The 18,014-nt window shown below is 59.0% G+C and overlaps 1 protein-coding gene across 12 annotated transcripts in view; it reads right to left on the bottom strand.

Annotated features, from left to right (window-relative positions):
- Positions 1–1,440: 1,440 nt before the first annotated feature.
- EVI5L (ecotropic viral integration site 5 like) overlaps positions 1,441–18,014 on the bottom strand; it is a 58,444-nt gene continuing 41,870 nt past the window's right edge. For 11 of the 12 annotated variants that reach the window (XM_059732380.1, XM_019479696.2, XM_059732375.1 and 8 more), the window contains 8 exons: positions 17,819–17,959; positions 13,984–14,112; positions 10,057–10,197; positions 9,194–9,352; positions 8,232–8,378; positions 7,808–7,903; positions 7,632–7,727; positions 1,441–5,853 (listed from right to left, as the gene is read on the bottom strand). In XM_059732380.1, coding sequence (XP_059588363.1) covers positions 5,548–5,853; positions 7,632–7,727; positions 7,808–7,903; positions 8,232–8,378; positions 9,194–9,352; positions 10,057–10,197; positions 13,984–14,112; positions 17,819–17,959 — 1,215 coding nt within the window. In that variant the 3' untranslated portion in view covers positions 1,441–5,547. The remainder of the gene's footprint in view (positions 5,854–7,631; positions 7,728–7,807; positions 7,904–8,231; positions 8,379–9,193; positions 9,353–10,056; positions 10,198–13,983; positions 14,113–17,818; positions 17,960–18,014) is intronic. The other variant, XM_059732382.1, reaches the window with a different exon arrangement.

Here is an 18,014-nt window from a genome sequence, read left to right as displayed (position 1 = left end):
CCAACCGCCAGCACCAGGCACCTACCCCAGTGGCGGGGGGCGGGGAGTGCATCCAGCTGTGCTGGCTGGGGGGTGCACAGCTGGAAGGGGGCCCAGGAGTTGGGCAGGGGGAGCAGAGGATCCAGGTCACAGAGGCTTCCCTGGTTGCTGTGCCACCTGCCTGCGGTTCACCGGTGCTTGTACATGTATGCCCATGCACACACCATCACCACGCCACCCTGGCCGTCCTGGAGCAGCAGGTTTGGGGACAGGGCCCCGGGGCTTTTTATTGTTGGGAGGGGGGGATTACAGGTGATCGTTGAAGACCGCCCCGCCCCACCCTGCCCCACTCCACCCCAAACTGGGTAGAGCCTCCCCTTGCCTTTCAGCCCTCTCCACCCCAAGTCTCCACCATCGGGCTACAAGGGTGGGGGTCGCTCTGGTGCCTGGACAGCCACAGACTGCAGCCCCTTCAGCTAAGAGTTGGCCAGGCCCTTCAGGATGCCAGGTGCCTGGTTACTCCAGGAGGGGAGGGGTGTGAGGCCTGTGCAGACCCTGTGAGTGGGAGCAGAGCCCCATGGGCTAGAGGTAGATCCCTGTGGGCCCACTCCAGAGCTTGTGCTCCAAGCCCAGCTCCAGGGCTCAGGACAGGGAAGCCTCTCTCCCCCCCGCCCCACCAGGCTCTTGGCTTCCTTGAGGCACTAGGGCAGGTCCCTCCCTAGCCCAAGCCCCCACTGCATGGTAGCTTGGACCCCCTGGCCTGATTCCTTACTGTCCCTTCCCGTGCCTCCTGGCTGGGCTTGGCAATGTGATGCCCACAGCAGGATTGGAACCTGTGCCCCCACCACCACCACCAGCATCTCAGTGACACGTCTCCCCCAGGCCCTCGAGCCCGGCTCCCGCCCGCACCGTCTGGTTCTGCTCTGACTCAGGGCAGCTTCCAGCACCTGCCGCTTCTGGGCGTGGGGCTGGATATGGGGTGGGGCGGTAGTGGCGGTGCCAGTGCTTGGGTTTCGCCTGGGCATCCATTGGCAGCTAACTCCCCTCCACCTTCCTGCCCCCCAGACTGGGCCCATCCAGCCCAGGCTCTCAGCTCAGATGGAGGTAAAGAGGTCTAATGCCCTGCCCATCTACTCTGGGTACCACCATATGACCTGCTCCTGCCAGGCTAGGAGGGTATGGGTTCAAGTCCCCCAGCCCCAAAGCTCCCAGTTCCCTGCTGTGGAGGCTGGGCCTGTCTGAGCCAGGTGCCCCTGATCCCCAATGCTGAACCTGGGGTGGGTTGAGTTGGGCCTTCCAGCCAGGACCCTGCTGGGGTTTGCCAAGTGCCCTCAAGACTCAGTGACAAGGTGTTGTCGCTCAGTCTGAGCTCCCTGGCCCGATTGAGGCCCACGGAGTCACCCCACACCCACGGGGCCTTCTGTGCCCACCTCCAGTCCCAGAGAGCACCAAGACATGCCATTAGTAAGACAGTGGAAAGAGTTTATTGGTAGTATTGCCCTTTCACTTCGGAAAGTACAGACTTTTTCCCTTTTTTTTATACAATCGTCCGGTTTTGTCCTGAAAAATGGCTGTGGTCTGGAGAGGATGAAGGTGATGAGGCAGAGGGGCACAGTGACACCTGTATTCCAGCCACATGGGGAACTGGAGCAGGATCGCTGCAGCCTAAGTGCTATCCTTGGAGATGGGGGCTGATGCCCTCCCCACTCCCTCAACTAGAGAATGTGGCATCTATTTGACTTGCCACTTTCTGGCCTCTGCCGGTGTGGGCAGTTCCCTATGGGGCAGGATGTCCCCAACACTTTCATGAAGGTGGGCTATCTTTGCCGGGCCATAGCAGATGAGCAGCAGCACAGCTTAGCTGGCATCATTCTTGGCAGCGGCTGCTTTGGGCAAAGCAAGCGGGGGGGGGGGGGGGGGGGGGGCTTGAACCCAGGTGTGCCCTTGTTGTCTGGGTTGTTAGACTGCCCAGTGCTGGGGGCTCCTGATCTCGGTGTGAGGCTTTCAGCCTGGGCATAACATAGGCATGGATTCCCAGACAGCACTGGGAGTTTGGGGGCAACAGACCCACTGGAAGAGGTGACCCATAGTGTATGGGATCCCATGCTGGGAGCTCCAGGTGTTGCTGCTCTTATGTATGGGCTTTGGAGGAGGGTGGGGAGCATCTCCTGGAGGTGGGTCTGAACAGTGCTGCTCAAACCTGCCTTGTCACTGCAATTCTCCATGCCCCAGGATCTTGGCAGCTTTAGGCAGTGCTCCCTGCTCCAAGTGCTGTCCTGCTGCTGTATCACCCTAACCTATGTGCTTTCTCCCTGCCTCCTCGTCAAGTGCACCTTGGTCCTGTAAACACACTATAGGGCAGCCACAGAGAGTGGCAAAACCAGATGGGACAGCCAGAGGGTCTCTGGCACCTTTGGTTTTGGATCAAGGAGCCAGCAAGGCACCAGGTCCCACAATGCAGCCCTGAAGCTGGTGACATCCATGTAAAGTCAGCCACAAGTGTTGGGGCTGGGTGAGAGCTCAAACCTTGTTCCTAACCCAGTGGGGCAGGTACTGAAGTCTGGGAGCAGGGAAACCCCATGGAGAGGTGGCCTTAGCATGGCCAGCTTCTCCTTGGGTCTTGAGCTTCCAATTCTCAAAAACTCCCTCCCACCATGGTCAGAGCTTGGATGGATCTTCATCTCAACAGGCCCTGTCTAGGGGGTGGTTTAGATGAAACATCAACTGCTGGTGTGAGGATCTGGGAATCTCTGTAAGGGCCAAATGCTTGCCTTGGATCCATCCTGTACTGGTTTTATGTGGGGAAGGATCACCAATGCTAGAGGGAAACTACTGGGAGGATCTCATAGCCGAAGGGGACAGACCCTGAAGCAAATCCACCAGATATGACACACGGGCATAAACCATGCCCGTTGATTCATGGAAAGGAGTTCATGCCAACCCCTAGCTCCTTTCCATGAATCAACGGTCTCAGTCAAGTCAACCAATGACTGAGGCATGGAGAGCCGATAGCCAAAAGCATTGGGAGGGGGGGGGGGGGGGAGTTGGCTGGTGGTGGTTCTGGTGGCAAGTGTGTATCGCAAAAATTGGCAATCGAGAGCAGTGTGCATGTGTTTGCGTGTGCATATATACAATATATATTAAAATATACAGATTATAAATACCCAAAGACTTTCCCAGGCATTATTTATATCAGTATACAATGTACTCCAGTACGAGGATGGGGGCAGGGGGACAATGATTTTGGGGGATGGGGGAGTGGGGGAAACGAGTCCAAGTGTTTGGCGCTGATGGCTCCAACCCAAATGCTGGTTTGATGGCATCAGAAAGGGGCAAGAGATGCCAGTCATGGCAGTAGCTGACACCTGTCTAGGGCAGATGGTTTGAGAGGAAAAATGAGGAGAGCAGGAGTGAAGATCTCTCTCACTGAAGTGCCCCCAGTGGCCAGGCATCTTGGTTCACTGAATCCACAGGGGCAGGGAGGGGGTGAGAATGAATGCAAGCCAACCCCAGCATCTCCATCCCTGGTCTGTGCTCAGGCCAAGATCTTCTTGGAGAGGACAGTAGGGAGCAGCACTTCCTGTCTCTTCACCCACCTCACCCAGAGCTAAGCAGCACCTGCTTCTTTTTCAAGGATGATGGTGGTCTTCTCATTGCCACGTGGTCTCTGCTTCTTGGCCACAATGCCGCCACGTTGTCATTTCAGACACCCGAGATCTGTCCCCAGAGGGTGCAGGTGGTACAGGAGGTCCCAATTGGTGACCCTCAGCATGTGTCCTAGGGTGGTGGGGTTACTGTAGGGGGTGTGGAAGAGATGGGGGTTATGGCCCCTGCAGCACTATCTCACCAGGAGATGCGAGATGTGGGGTCTACCACCACCACCACACAGCAGCTCAGCTGAGTTTTTCCCATGGGAACCCCTTGTTTTGGAGGAACTTGTCCCCCTCCACATGGAAGCATGCTGGGCCTGGAGACCCCATGGGCCAAAGCATCAGCTGGCCTAAATCCATGCAATAGTGTTTCCTCGTGGGCTCTTGTGGGTGGCTCAAGGCTTATCAGGGGATGGACTGGATTCTCCACAGCTGGGCAGGTTGCTCCCTGCTCCCGTCTTGTGTTCTAGGCTGGTTCTTCCATGCCTGGTGCCATCTGGCAGTGCCAATGCAGAGGGGTCCCTCCTGAGTGTCACCAATAGTGCAGACAGACCAGCTTCTAGCATGCTTCTGCTGAAGCCTGTGGAGCTGTGGCCTCACTGTTGCTCCCCATACCAAGATGGATTAAAAGAACATTGAGCAGACCCATGGTGTCAGCTATGGTTGGATCTGATATGCTGATGGGACTTACACAGGGCTTGCTGGGCCATGAATGTAGCCTGCTCCGAAGTATCTTTGTCTGCTGATCGCTCTGGGGGACAGATATTCTTGCAGAGGAATGGGGCTGGGCAGACTCAACCCCATCATGTCTGGAGATGAACCTTCTCCATATGGTACAGGGCTCATTCCTCCACCCCCTGCTCTCCCCCAGCTCCACCGGTTTCCTGGCTACATGGCAGCTCTTGCTGGGGAGATGCGAGGTGGGTGGTGATTAGCTAAGGAAACTTCTCTTCTGATGATGGGCCAGGAGGAAATCCAGCCGGACAAGCAGGGACATGAGATAGGTGCTCCTGGGGTCCTGACGGATGCAGGAACTTGGCTGTTCCACTCCATCACAGACCTGGAGGCAGCAGGTCTTGCCTTGCTCTAACTTTGCTATGGCCCAGCAATCTGTAGTGTTATCTTCCAGAACTTAAAGCTTAGTGGGAAGCTCCCCAGAACAGGGGAGGTCCGGGGCTCTGTTGACACTGTTAAGGGTTTAAATAATATCTAGAGGACAAAAAAATACAATACGATCTCTGACTGAGTGGGCTCTTGGCGCCCTGCCTCCTCCCCGCACCAGGAGCCTGGACAGAGGAGTTCCCTTTGGAGCTGGGAGACACAGGACTCCAACTCTCCCGGCTGTAAATGGATGCTCTCATGGTCATCGGGGATGTGCACACACACAGTGGGGAGAAGGACACAGCTCCTTGTGTCTCTGAGTGTGATTGAGGGTAGGTTGGTTGGCTGGCCACAAGCGGTCCAGGCTGGCCTGGGGCAGTTTGGTTTGGCCATAGCTGGTCTGGGCTGGCCATGGGTGGTCAAGTTGGCCATGGACAGACTGGGTTAGCCAGATACAGTCTGGGTTGGCCATGGGTGGTCAAGGTTGGCCATATGAAGTCCAGGCTGGCCTCAGTCACATTCCTGCCCTGCCGCTTCTCCTGGATGCAGCACTGAGTTCTCTTGTGTGCAAAGCCTCAGGGCAGGGTCATGGGATGCACAAAGGCAGTGACAAAGGGGCAGCTGAATGGAGCAGCCGTGTCCCTGTCATGGCCAGTGCCCATGGCAGATGCTCAGTAGCTAGGGAGCCATCTCCTTGGATGCAGGAGGTGTCCCAGGTCCATTGTAATGGGTCCCCCCAGCCTGAGTGTCTCTCCCCAAGGAGGAGGGTTGATGGCACCACACCTCTGCCATGGCCAGCAGTGGACCCCACCCCTCATCACTTGCCGAGGGCCTCTCCAAAGAGGAGGGGGGGCTGCAGGCCAGGGGCAGTGGCCGGCTCCTCAGGCTCACTGTCCGTGCTGCTCTCCTTGCCTGAGCTCCCGGCACCCCGCAGGAAGCGGGTGTTGCGGGGTGACAGTGGGTACAGCACATCCTGGAGAGCGCCCACCCCCATGGGGCTGGCCAGCAGCTCCTCGTCCGATGAGTGCAGGGAGTCGTCGTCCACTGCCAGGTGGCTCACGATGTGGATGCCGTCGAATGCCATGGAGTCCTCAAAGGGCTTCGGACCCTTCATCAGGCGGATCTGTGGTGGGGGGCAGGGGTTAGTCATGCAGCTGGGCCAACCCCAGAGGGAGTCCAGATGGGTATGGGCTGGACTAGCTGGGTAGTGCCAGCTAGTCCAGCCCCTGGCTTCAGGCAGCATCAGCTGTGTCCAACCCCCCAATCCTCCCAGATAGGCTTTGGTCTGACTGATCCCACAACAATCCTATGGCCCAACAACCTGCCCCACTGCCCCCCGAGCCTCTGAATCTGCCCCAGGGGAAGCCAGGGGATGAGGGCTGACAGGGTCTGGAGGCTGCCAGAAGAGGCTCAATGCACTACAGAGACCACAGGCAGAGGCTGGGCCCCTGCTGCAGAGAAAGGGGAAACCCCCCCCAGTCCATGCTGATCTGAGCAGGGGTGGGGAGGGGGGAGGCGAAATTCTTTCCTGACCCCAGTAGAGCATCAGGCTGAGCCTGAGAGGAGGGTGAGACCCTCTAGCCAGGACCCTCTGGGATTGAGTCCTAAAAGCACTGGCACGGTTCAGTCACCACCCCCAGCCTGAGTTGCAACTAGTGCCCATGCTGCTGTGGGTGGAAGAGGCAGTGGTCATGACCTGGCCAGAGGAGGAGAGGGAACCAGAGGGCATCTGGCTTTTCAAACCCCCTACAGGATGTGGCAATGGACCGACTCCCAGGCTGGGAGCAAGAAGGCCCCCCCCCACACACACATGTGGCACCAGGCATGGGAGGAGCATGGGGCAGCCAGGAAGGGCAACCAGACCAGATCAGTTTGCCTGGGGAGATGTTCCCTTGGCTCTTGTGGGGGATGGGACCCATCACAGCAGCGCCTACCAGCCTCAGCCAGAAGCACCCCCAGGCATGCTGGCTGCTGTACATACAGTGACAAACTGTATGTACAGAGCTCCCAACAGCTCCGGGACCCCACGTCCCGATGAGTCCCAGAGAGAACCCAGTCCCCAGCTTTGCCTCCTGCCCCCTCACCAGGAATCTGTGCGTGACAGGCTTGGGCACTGAGGCCAGGGCTGACTCAGAAGCTCCCTGTGATCTCTATCAGCCACTCTGTAAATCAGTGACTCGAAAGCCCCCAGCACTGGCTGTTCCTGGCCTGTGTAGGCAGCTGCGGTCTGCCGCAAAGGCAGCGATATGAAAGAGGGAGGGGGCAGACCCGGTGATCTCTCTTCCCATCCTCCCCCCGACTGCCTACGACTTCACTGCCAGCACTATTCCTCATCCTTGGGGGCTGGGACAGTAGCAGGGGCAACATCTGGCTCAGCTGCGGCCCACGTCCTGATGTTTTGCTGGATTTGCTACTAGGAGAGTTGGAGATGGAGGAGATGGTGGAAGAGGGGCTGCCAGTTGCTTCTGCAGCTTGTGGGACTATGTGATCCCACAAGCTTGTGCCTCTATCTGCCCATTTTACAACCAGGGAAACTGAGGCATGGAACAGGTTAAGTGACTCACCCAGGTAGGAGAGGCAGAGCTAGGGGCTGACTGCTTGTCTCTGGACTCCCCAAAAGCTGCACCACCCTTCCCACCAGGCAGGGGGATGGGCAGCCCAGAGTCCCCCACAGAGAGGCTGGCTGGGGAGGGCTGGGCCAATCCAAGCTGAGCACAGACCCCTTTCCTAAGCTCTGGGCTGTGCTACCAAGGGGATGGATGAGCCTCAGGGTCCTCAGCCAGGCAGGGAGGGGGAGTGCGGCCAGGGAACTCCACCCAGCCAGGAGCACTGGGGGAGGAGGGGGTAGTAGGGGCTGCAGTGCCACCACAGTCCCAGAAGCTGGTGGTAGGGGCCACTCACCTCAGCCTTCAGCTCATCGATCTGGTCCTTGAGCTCCCGGATGTACTGGGAAGAGTCCGAGTTGTTCAACTGCCCCTGGATCATGCCCTCTTCCCTCTGTGGGTGGAGATGCAGCATGGTTATGACAAGGGCTGGGGGTAATAGATCCTCCAGTACTCCCCGGATTTTCCACTCACTTGGATCTCTAGTTCGGCGATCCGCTGCCGCATCTCTGCCACGGCTGCCATGCTGTCAGCTTCCCGCAGCCTCACGGCCATCACCTCCTCTTTGCTCTGTGGGACAAACATGTGGCTTTGGAGAGGGGGACCAGGGCATCAAGCCCCCCCTCTGTCCCCTTCCCAAGAGAACATAGGGGGCAGGCCTGTCCCCAAGCTGCCTGCTGGAAGGTATCCCATACTACAGACGGGGCTGGGGGTATCACTTGCTGGACATACAGCTCCTGGCGCAGTAGGACCAGATTCCAGCTGAGACCTGTGGAGCTTTGATTTCCATTCTCTCTGCCACCACCAACCCCTGGGGCTCAGATCCCCGGGGCTTGGGAGTGGGCACAGCCCCCCACCAGGTCAGTGGGATGGACCCCTGCTACCATTCCTGGCCCACCTTGCACTCGGACTCAGCGTGTTTGCGCTTGGTCTCACTCAGCTGTGTCTGCAGCCCCTTGTTCTGGGCTGTGATGTACTGCAGCTTCTCCTGCAGCCCTGCGCATGCCTGCTCGGTCCGTGTCAGCAGGCTGCTGTGGATCTGGTCCTGGGAGGAGGGAGATGGTGGGGAGAGATTAGGGGGGTCCTGGGTCCTTGGGTATCTCCTCCCCTCAACCAGCTACTATGCCCCTTGCATCTGCACTCTATGATGGTCCTGTGAACCCCAACCCCCACTCTGGCACTGACTGGCCCTACCCTGGCCACTGGGGTTCCTGCTATGTTAGGAGCTTGGGGCTTCCCATGCTCCAAGTCCTGGCAAGGGGGGCTGTGCCTGGGGCCCTGGCTGGGGGTGAGTACTGTCCCCCACACTCCTGGGGTTTCCAAATATGCCACAACCCAAGAGAATGTGTTCTCCCCACCCACAATGTACCATGCACCTCATGGACACACATGGCACTGGCTGCAGTGCTGTCTGCACCATGCTCGCCCTGCACAAGCATCTACCCCAGTTCTCCTGCAGCATCACACGCATGCAATACCCAGGTGTCTGGGACACAACCCCACAGAACCCAGGTGTCTGGGACACACCACGAGCCAGGCGTCTGGGGGACACAATCCCACACATGCAGAACCCAGGCATCTGAGACAAATATGCACATGTACAGAACCCAGGTGTCCGGGACACACACACACACACCAGGCATTTGGGACATACAATCCCACACATGCAGAACCCAGGCATCTGAGAAAGACACACAGAACCCAGGCATCCTGGACACACAACCTCCCAGATGCACAGAATACAGGTATCCAGAACACTCCCCCCCCCCCCCCCAGCCATCCACACCCCTCTCTTTCCTAACTGTCACAACTGCCCCCTCTGTGCCAGCCCCAACCCTGGTGCCCCCCTCCCCAGCCCACCTGTGTCTCAAGCTCCACAACCCTCTGGCGCAGCCGGTGCAGTTCAGCTTGGGCCTGGGCCTCACGCAGCCGTGTACCCATCAGCTCGTCCTGCAGCTCGCCCAGCGCTGCCTTGCGGGGGGACTCCTTCCAGCGTCCGCTTGTCCGTGTCACATGTGCCTGGGGTGGGGGGTGTGGGTGAGACCCTGGGGCCAGGGGCTGGTTAGAACCCCCACCCCACCACCGTCCAACCTGAGACCTCCCTGGACACCATCAAGGAACAGAGGGTTCCTCCCACTCTGACCTGCTGAAGGGGAAAGCCTGAGGAGAACCCAGGAGTCCTGACTCTCAGCACAAGTCACACCCCACTCCTCTTCCACGGCTGGGAGAACCCAGGAGTCCAGGCCCTCAGTGACCCTCTGCTCTAACCACTGCATCCCACTCCTCTATTGGAGCTAGGAGGGAACTCAAGCATCCTGGCTCTGAGTGCCTCCCCCACCTCCTCCAACCACTCCACCCAACTCACTCCTGGAACTGGGAGAGAATGCAGGCATCCGGGCCGCAATTGCCCGCTCTGCTCTAATCACTGTGCCCCACTCCCCTCTTGGAACTGGGATAAAACTGAAGCATCCAGACTCCCAGTGCTCCCCTGCTCCCTCCTGCATCTGGGGAGAAGCCAGGCATCTGGGCTCCCAGACCCTTGTTTTGTTGGGCATCCTGTTGGATGGCAATGCCATCCCTATCCAGGCTCTCTCTGGGCTACCACAGACCTGGGCACCTGGCTGGGCTGGTGGGGTGTGGGTGGGGCATTAGCTGGGGTGTGGGAGGGGAGAGGTGCACAGAGATCTGGGGGCCAGGTGGATATGAGTGGGGGGAGCTGCTACCTGCCAGCTGTCGCTGAGGTCCTTGATGTGCTGCTGCAGATCGCGGAGCCCGGCCAGGGCCTCAGCCTCGCGCACGGTCAGTGCCTTCAGCTCCTCCTGCAGCCGCGCCACATTGTTCTCATCGGGCAGCAGGCTGTGCTTCTGGAGGGTTTAAAGGGTGGGGGGGGGGTCAAGGCAGCACCCGCAGTCCCCCCACCTGGCCTTGCCCCGTGTTCTATGGCACCGTGCTTTGGGCTGGGCCCCAGGGGGGTTGGGGTAGCTTGATCTCATCTCCAACTCCCCACCCCCCTCAATCTTAGGTTTCAGTGCTAGCAACAATTCCCTTGGTCAGGCCCTGCTCTCAGCTGCCCCGCCAGCTCGCCCACCTCCAGCTCGTGGAAGGATTGGGGGCTGGAATCTGGTTCCCAGGGGGTTGATTTGGCATCTGGCACTGGACAGAGAAGCAGGCAGGAGCAGATAGGAATGAGCGGGGGGGGAAGAAGCACAGCCTATCTACACACTGGCTGTAGCCCTGTGCAACTCCCACGTGCCAGGATCAGGCCCCATGCACCAGAATCAGGTTCCAAGATTGAGCCCTGTGCTCCCCCCCCATGCCAAGATCAGGCTCTGTGCTACCTCCCAGAAACAGACCCCATGTCTTTCCCATACACGCAAGGGTCAGGTCCTGTCACACCCCCAAGATTAGGCTCTGGGCCCCACCTTCCCACCCCGACATGCCAGGATAAAGCCCTGTGTCGCCCCCACGAATCAGGCCTTGTGCCACCCCCACACCCCAGGATCAGGCCCTGTGCTCCCCTTGCACTCCAGGATCAGGTTCCATGCCACCCCTAACACCCCTGGATCAGGCTCCATCTTGTCTCTGCACCCCAGGATCGGGCCCTGTGCTGCCTCCATGCAGACCCACAGGCTGGAGGACAGGGTTCTGTGGTGCTGGATCTGGACACAAGAGGCACAGGTTTGGCAAACCCTGCTCAAATCCACCCCCCAAACACCATGAAGGACACCATGGCTTCCCCCCCCCCGGGGGGGGCAGCAACCACACCACTTGGTGACACCAACCCCGCCAGGGCCTTTTGTTCCCAGGCCCAACAAGGCCTCCGCAGCAGCTTCACCCCCTCCTGCAGCTTGAGACTGACGCCGCAGCTGAGGGTGCTGCCTCGCACCCCTTCTCACACCCTGAGTGTGGTCACGGCCGCCTGCGCTGCAGCGCTGCAGCCGGAAAGGCAGACGCGGGGGATTGGGGTGTTAAAGAGGGAGGGAGCAGTTCTCACGGCTCTGGGCTGCTCCCCCCACTGCCTCCTGCCCATCCCCAGGCAGAGCTCCAGGGCTCAGCTGGGACCCTTCAGCTTGAGCCCTGCTTTCCCAGGCCCATGTGTAATGTCAGTTGTTTCCCATGTGTAATGAATATTATTCTTCCTTCCCACCAGGCTGAGGGAGAAGCAGAGACATCAGCCAGGGGGGCCCTCAAAGGGCCACAAGGTAGGGGATAAGGGAGGCTTTTGCCCATGAGCTGCTGGGGCATAAATGACTGAATACAGCCCCCTTCCGCCCACCACTGCCCTGGTGTTACTGCCCAGTCTCACATTCACGCCCAGAACCAGGCAGAGCCTACTTAGCTTCCCAGCTAAGGAATTTCTGGGAATTGCAGCCCAGGGATCTCCTGGGACTCCAGTCCAGGGATCTCCCAAGATCCTAGCGTAGGGATTTCTGGGAATAGCAGTGCAGGGATTTCCTGGGATCCCAGCCCAAGGTTCTCCCCCCATCCCTGTGCAGCCCTAGTATGGCCAGTCCCTGCCCAGCCCGCTCTTTGCTAGGGGCCCAGCTTTGCTTTTGTGCAGCAACTGAAACCCAGCTGACGCATGGCCTCCAACCAGGCAGGAAGGAAATGGTTAAAAAGCATGGCCTGAGGGGGGGGGGAGGGGGGGAGGAGCAAAGTGTTCCGTTATGCTCAGCCCAGATAGCCATCTCCCGAGGTTTGCAAATCTAATCCGAGGAGCGACCACAGAGGAACAAATCAAGCAGATATAGCAGTGCACCACGCAGAACAGGCTGGGGGAGAAGATGAGGCAGAGAATCTGCCCTACACTGTACATCACATCCCTCAGAAAGATGTGCCCAAGAGGGGTAGCTGACATGTGTTAGGGGGGTGAGGAGGCTTATATCAGCCCCAGAGAGATCAGGAAGGCAGGGAATGGGGTAACAGCATAGCTGGGCTGGGAAGGGGACCTCCTGGCTCCTTCCTTGCACTGGATCCCAGAGTGGCAGATCCCTTGGGAAGCTGACCAGTGATCCCCACGTGCTCCAGGCCAATGATGCGAGAAGCCCAGGGGCTAGCAGTGGTCAGGTCCCCTGGGCAGTAAACCAGGTCACAGCACAAAAGCTAAGCAGGGTTGGTCCAGGCTCATCTGTAGAAGAGGACCCACCAAGGGGGCTGGTTTTGAAGCAACTCCCCCAGAGGGCTGGAAGGGCCTCTGGAGGGGCCTAAAACCCTTGAATCACCCATCTCCTTGGGATCTCAGTCAACTTTCTGCAGCACCAGGCAGCTTCATTTCCTGTCCTAAACTCTTACCCAGAACTGAGGCAATGTCACAGCCCTTTGCCTGTCCACACTGACCCTCCCCTGCGGCAGGGCTGTCTACTGGCAGCCTGTGGTCACAGAATCCTAAAGAAGTGGGGCTGGAAGGGACCTGCAGAGGTCACGTCGAGTTGAACACCCATGCCTGGAGCAGGAACAGCCCTGTCCAAACCATCCCAGACACATTCAACATCTAACATCTCAGTATAAAACTACTGTTAGCCCTGACACAGCACCAGATGTCACACCTGAACCTGCCACAGGGGAAGCCAGGGGACCACAGTGGCCAATGTAATGCTCCTGTCAAAGGCTGTTAATATACACTCAACGGACCCAAGGCAGAGGCCATGCCTCTGTTGCAGAGGAAGACAACCCTACCTCCCCACCTGCCCCCAGCCCCAGTCAGAACCAATCTGGGGGTAAAATTCCTTCCTGACCCCAAATCTAGCATTGGTCTGAGCCTGAACAGAGGGGCAAGACCCTCTAGCCAGGACCTTCTGGGTATGAGTCCCAGCAGGAGCACTGGCACAGCCCAATCAATATCCCCAGCCTGGGATGTGGCCAACATCCAGTGCCCCATAGGCTTTAACCCCTCTCTCCCCCACCCCCAACACATGTAGCAAAAAGGCGGGGGCAACCAGCAAAGTCCAGGAGCCTTGGAACCCCCTTGGGGTTAACTCGCAGGTCCTGGCCTTTTTCTTTGGACTGTTGTCTGGGGTCTCCTAGCTTCCCTTTCCTGTCCCCAGGGTGGGCGGGAGGAAGGGCATGGAGCAGCCCAGGGAGGCCTGTGGTATGTGTGCAGTCCCCAGCTGCTCACAAGTCAGACACTTCTGTCCCAGGCCAACATAGTAACAATGTCAGCTGCAGGGCAGTATGTTTCGGGGGAAGTAGGTGCAATCTCTGGGAGTCACAGAGCTGCTCCCCCCATCCCCTGGTTATCCCAGCTGTGGTTATCAGAGCAGCACAGCCCCCCGAGCAGGAAGGCTGAGCTCAGCTCATGACTTCCTTTGCTTTGGGTTGCGAAACCAGGGCTATGCTGATTTACTCTGGTTGGGTTCCAGGCCCCATCTGCCATTCCTCTGTGCCCCCCCACACAAAGGACCCTGGCTTTCTTCTGCCTATGCAGGGTTGGCTTTACTCCATCCTTCAGTGCAGCCAATTCTGGGGCGAAGCGCAACCTCTGCTACCTACACATCATGTGCCAGTGGAGAAAGATCCCAGGTTCAGCTGAAAGGACAGGGAAGAGACTGAATGGGGGGTGGGTCTCAGGCAGGGGGGACAGCACAGTCACTTCCACCACCCATGGGGGCCCGTACACCCCAAATCCCCAACCCCCCCACCCCCACCAGTACCTTCTCCATGTCCAACACTTTGTCTTGCATCTCTTTGAGTGCACTCAGGGTCTCTGACTCCCTCAAGCGTGACTGCTCCAGCTCTGTCTCCAGATGGGTCACAAACTCCTCGGTGAAGCGGGGATTCCCCTGGGGGATGCACAGAGTGATTGGGGGGTGGAGGGGGGGCGGCAGCGGTCATTACTGGATGCTATCAGCTAGCCACTGAAAGCAACAGCTTGGAGCTGAGAACTGGCTCCAGGGGCTGCCTGCTGGGACAAGATGTGGAGGGAGTTGGCCCTTCTCCCCCACTGGGCCAGCTGGGACCAGGTCAGGCAGCTGTGTGAGGTCAAGAGGAGATGCCCTCACAGGGAGCACAGGGCCAGATCTGGGGGGCTGTGGGCCTCCACTGCTGGGTGCATGGTTGTCACAGCCTGGCTGTGGCACTGGGATTGAGGCCCTGCCCTGACAGAGTGGCTCAGGGCATCGGTAAGGGCCTGAAGCATCTGTGTTTCTAGCCCTGGTCTCACACCAGTGTCCTGGCCCACTGGCATTGTGCCCCTGTGTCTGTCTCTCTGGCCACCCTGTCTAGGCTCAGCTTCCCCAGGGAGGGCCATGAGCTCAATGCAGGATGGGATGGGGCAGGAGGCTATGGCTGCATCAGGGCCTACTGAGGTGTGGGGCTACAGGGGAAACAAGGATCACAGTGCAGCAGGGAAGGGCTGGCCTCTGGGGGATCCCAGCTAGTCCAATCCCCTGCTCCAGGCAGCATCAGCTCTGTCCAAACCCTGCTAAACACGTCCTGGTCTGAGATATTCCATGCTCCACCCTGTGGCCCCATGACCAACTACTTTGCCCCCAGAGCCCCCAAATCTGCCCCAGGGCAAGCCGGGGGCTGGCAGGGTCTGGAGGCTGCCAGGGGCGTTCATCTGCACTGCAGAGATGCCAGACAGAGACCAGGACCCCACTTCAGAGGAAAGACAGATCCCCCAAGTCCGTGCTGATCTAAGCAAGGGGGGAATTGTCTTCCCGACCCCAATGCAGTGTCAAGCTGAGCCTGAGCGGAGGGGCAGATTTTTTAGCCAGGAGCTTTGGGTCTAAGTCCCAGCAGGACTGGCACATCTTATCACCACCCTTTCAGCCTGGGCTGTAGCCAGCACTGGATGCTGCTGAGGTGGGGAAAAAACTCAGACCCCTGTAGCAGCAAGGGGGTGTGGAAGTACCTGCCTGCCCCCATGTGGCCTTCAGCAAAGCCCAGAAGCCTGGGAGAACTGGACCCCTCCAGTCTGCTCTGTGCTCTGGGGTTGCAGGGGGATCTGCTGGGCTGGGATCCAGCTCTGAGCCTTCTCCCCAGAGTTCTTGTGGGGGCCAGGGGTATGGCAGTCCCTGGAGGCTGCTGCTGTGTCTCCCCCTCCCCCGTCAATGCCCTTGCAGGGCAGCTGTCTGGGGCTGCCGTTGCCGGCTATGCCCAGAGGTGCCTGCCTGCTGCGGGCTCCAGCTGGCAGCTCCATCTCCTGCCCTCTTCCCCACCACCCCCAATCTGGGCAGAATGGTGCTCCCCAGAGCCAGCCACAACCACAGCAGAGCCCCAGCTCATAGCCACCTTAACGTCTGCACTGTCGCAGCTGGTGGCAGTTCATCAGATAAGGGGTTGGGGGTGGGGGCTGGGAGCTGGTTGGGGAGGCAAAGACCACCCCACCCTGAGGCCTGGCCACAACACCCCCCCAGCAGCTGCCCCCCACTGCAGACACACACTGATCCATCTCCAGAGGCTCAGAGATTTCAGCTGGGTGGTAGATTTCCCTCCCCCTCAACCATGGGGAAGCTGAGTGCTGTGAGAAGGCAAGTACCAGAGTTTATGGTTGCACGTGGCGAGGAAGGTGGAGGGAAGTGGGGGCTTAAAAGAACCTCAAGGAGCAGCAACAGCTGGGGCCTGCTCCTACCTCACACTGGACACCTGTGTGAGGTGGTGCTCCAACAGCTGCTGGCAGAGACTGGGGCAATGCATGACTGCAGGAGCCTTTAGACCAGGGAGGTGTGTGTGTGTGCATGTTCATGAATGCACGGGCAAGTGCATGTGTGTGCATGACTGCGTGTGTGTGCAGGAGTATTGTGCACGTGCAGATGAACAAGAGCATGTACCTGTGTCCAGGTTTGTGCAAGCACATGTGAGGAAGTGTGCTCATGCACCTATATGTAAATGTGTGCCAGCAAGATTGTATGTGTTCATGTGTGCACAAGTGTAAACGTGCACAATCATGCAAGGGTATGTGTTTATGCATCTGTGTATGAGCGAGGACATGCAAGAGTGCAAGTGCGTGCACGTGCCAGTGTATATTCATGTGCGTGCATGCAAGCAGATGAGTGTGTGCATGTGTGCATGTATTCATGTCATCAGACAGCCAAGCATGTGCAAAAGCCTACATGTATGTGTGTATGTGTGCAAACACGTGTGGGTATGCATGAGCACAAGATCCTCACACTTAGTATGGCCTGCTGTCCCGCGTGCCCACATCATGTCTTCTCCCAAGTGACCAGCAGTGACTAATAATAGGTCAGCAGCCAGGTCCCGTTGTGTCAGGTACATGCCTGATCCACAGAGCTCCCCAGGCCTGGCTGTTACCAACATGCAACGCCTGGGAACATGTCACCATGCTGCTTTCTACAGCTGCCATCCCTCAAAGCCCCACAAAGCACGATGATCTCTGACCCTGTCCTGCTCCCAGGATCCCCACTCAAAAACTGCTGGCAACTATAGGCACTTAAGGAGAGGTGGGCAGGGAAAGGCCAGCTCACTCTGGCCTGCTTCCCTGTGCCCACCTCGGCTGGTGTTGGTTAGGAACCGCAGCTCTGATCTAAGCCATAAGCCTGGACACAAGTTGCTTATACCGCCGACAGGGAAAAAGCCCCAGTTAGGCTCGGAAGCTGCGAGAGACGCGTGGGTGAAAGCCTGCTGCGCCCCCGCTCCCCCGAAGCCCCCCAGAAACCCTCCAGCAGCCGCAGAGCCCCCCCGCCGACCCCCAGCACAGCCGGAGGTAAGCAGGGCCCGTGGAAAGAGGGGGCTAACCCCTTAGTGAGTGGGAGGAGGCGGCTGAGTGGAGCCGGGCCGGGTCAAGCCCCGCCCAGGCCCCTACTTCGCCCAGCCCCCCAGGGAGCCACACAACCGGAGCCGCATGAACAGGCTGCGCAAACAGGCGTGCTTCTCTGCCGGCACGTTAGTGCAGAGTTCGCGCGGGAGGGCCCAAGACCCTGCCTGCGCACCCCCCAGGGTAGACAGTCCCAGCCATAGCCAGCCTACCAGAGACATGCCATGGATGGGCACGCGCCGCACCCCGAGGATCCCCTTGGGCTCTGCAACCCCCCCCCAACCCCCCTGGCACCTCAGAGACGGCCACCCAGACGGAGCCCCTGGTTCCGGGCTCCACGCAGACAGAGCCCCTGGCTCTCAGCTGCGGGGGCTGCCTGTCCCTTTTTCAGGCTCTGGGGCCTGGGAGCATGGTTACCTCCCCTTGTGGGGTCTGCTCCCTTTTGGGGTCTCTGGCGGGGCAGCTGGAGGAGTTCCAGGCCACAGTCCGGAGACTGCGTGCCATCAGGGACTGCAAGAAGGTGATAGACTCCTACTGCCAGGCCCTTCTTCCCCAGGAGGCGGAGGGTAGACCACAGTCTCCCTCCAGGCCAAAGGATGACTCCGGGACTTCCCGCTCTGTCCAGCCAGGGGCATGGACCAAGGTGGTCAAGGGCCCGAAGGCCTGCTGCACCAAGGCCCCTCCCCCGCCAGAGCTGAGCAATAGGTACGCACCTATGAGCAGCTCCTTGCACGGAGGTTAGAAATGGGCATCTGATCTGCTGCACTTACCTGCTGATCCTGCAGCTGCCGGATAGTGCTTTGGGCTTTCTGCAGGTTCTCGGTGGCCGAGCTGCACTGCTGCTTCACTACGGCCAGCTCCCGCTTGATGATGTAGTTCTCCTCAGCCTCCTGTGCCCGTGTCACTTGGCCCTGGATGAGGTTGCAGGAGGGACAGAGAAGAGGGGTGGGAGGTAAGTGCAAAGTA

Source organism: Alligator mississippiensis, chromosome 8, assembly GCF_030867095.1.
Source record: "Alligator mississippiensis isolate rAllMis1 chromosome 8, rAllMis1, whole genome shotgun sequence".
Taxonomy (NCBI): domain Eukaryota; kingdom Metazoa; phylum Chordata; order Crocodylia; family Alligatoridae; genus Alligator; species Alligator mississippiensis.
This window is presented reverse-complemented; position numbering and strand designations above follow the sequence as displayed.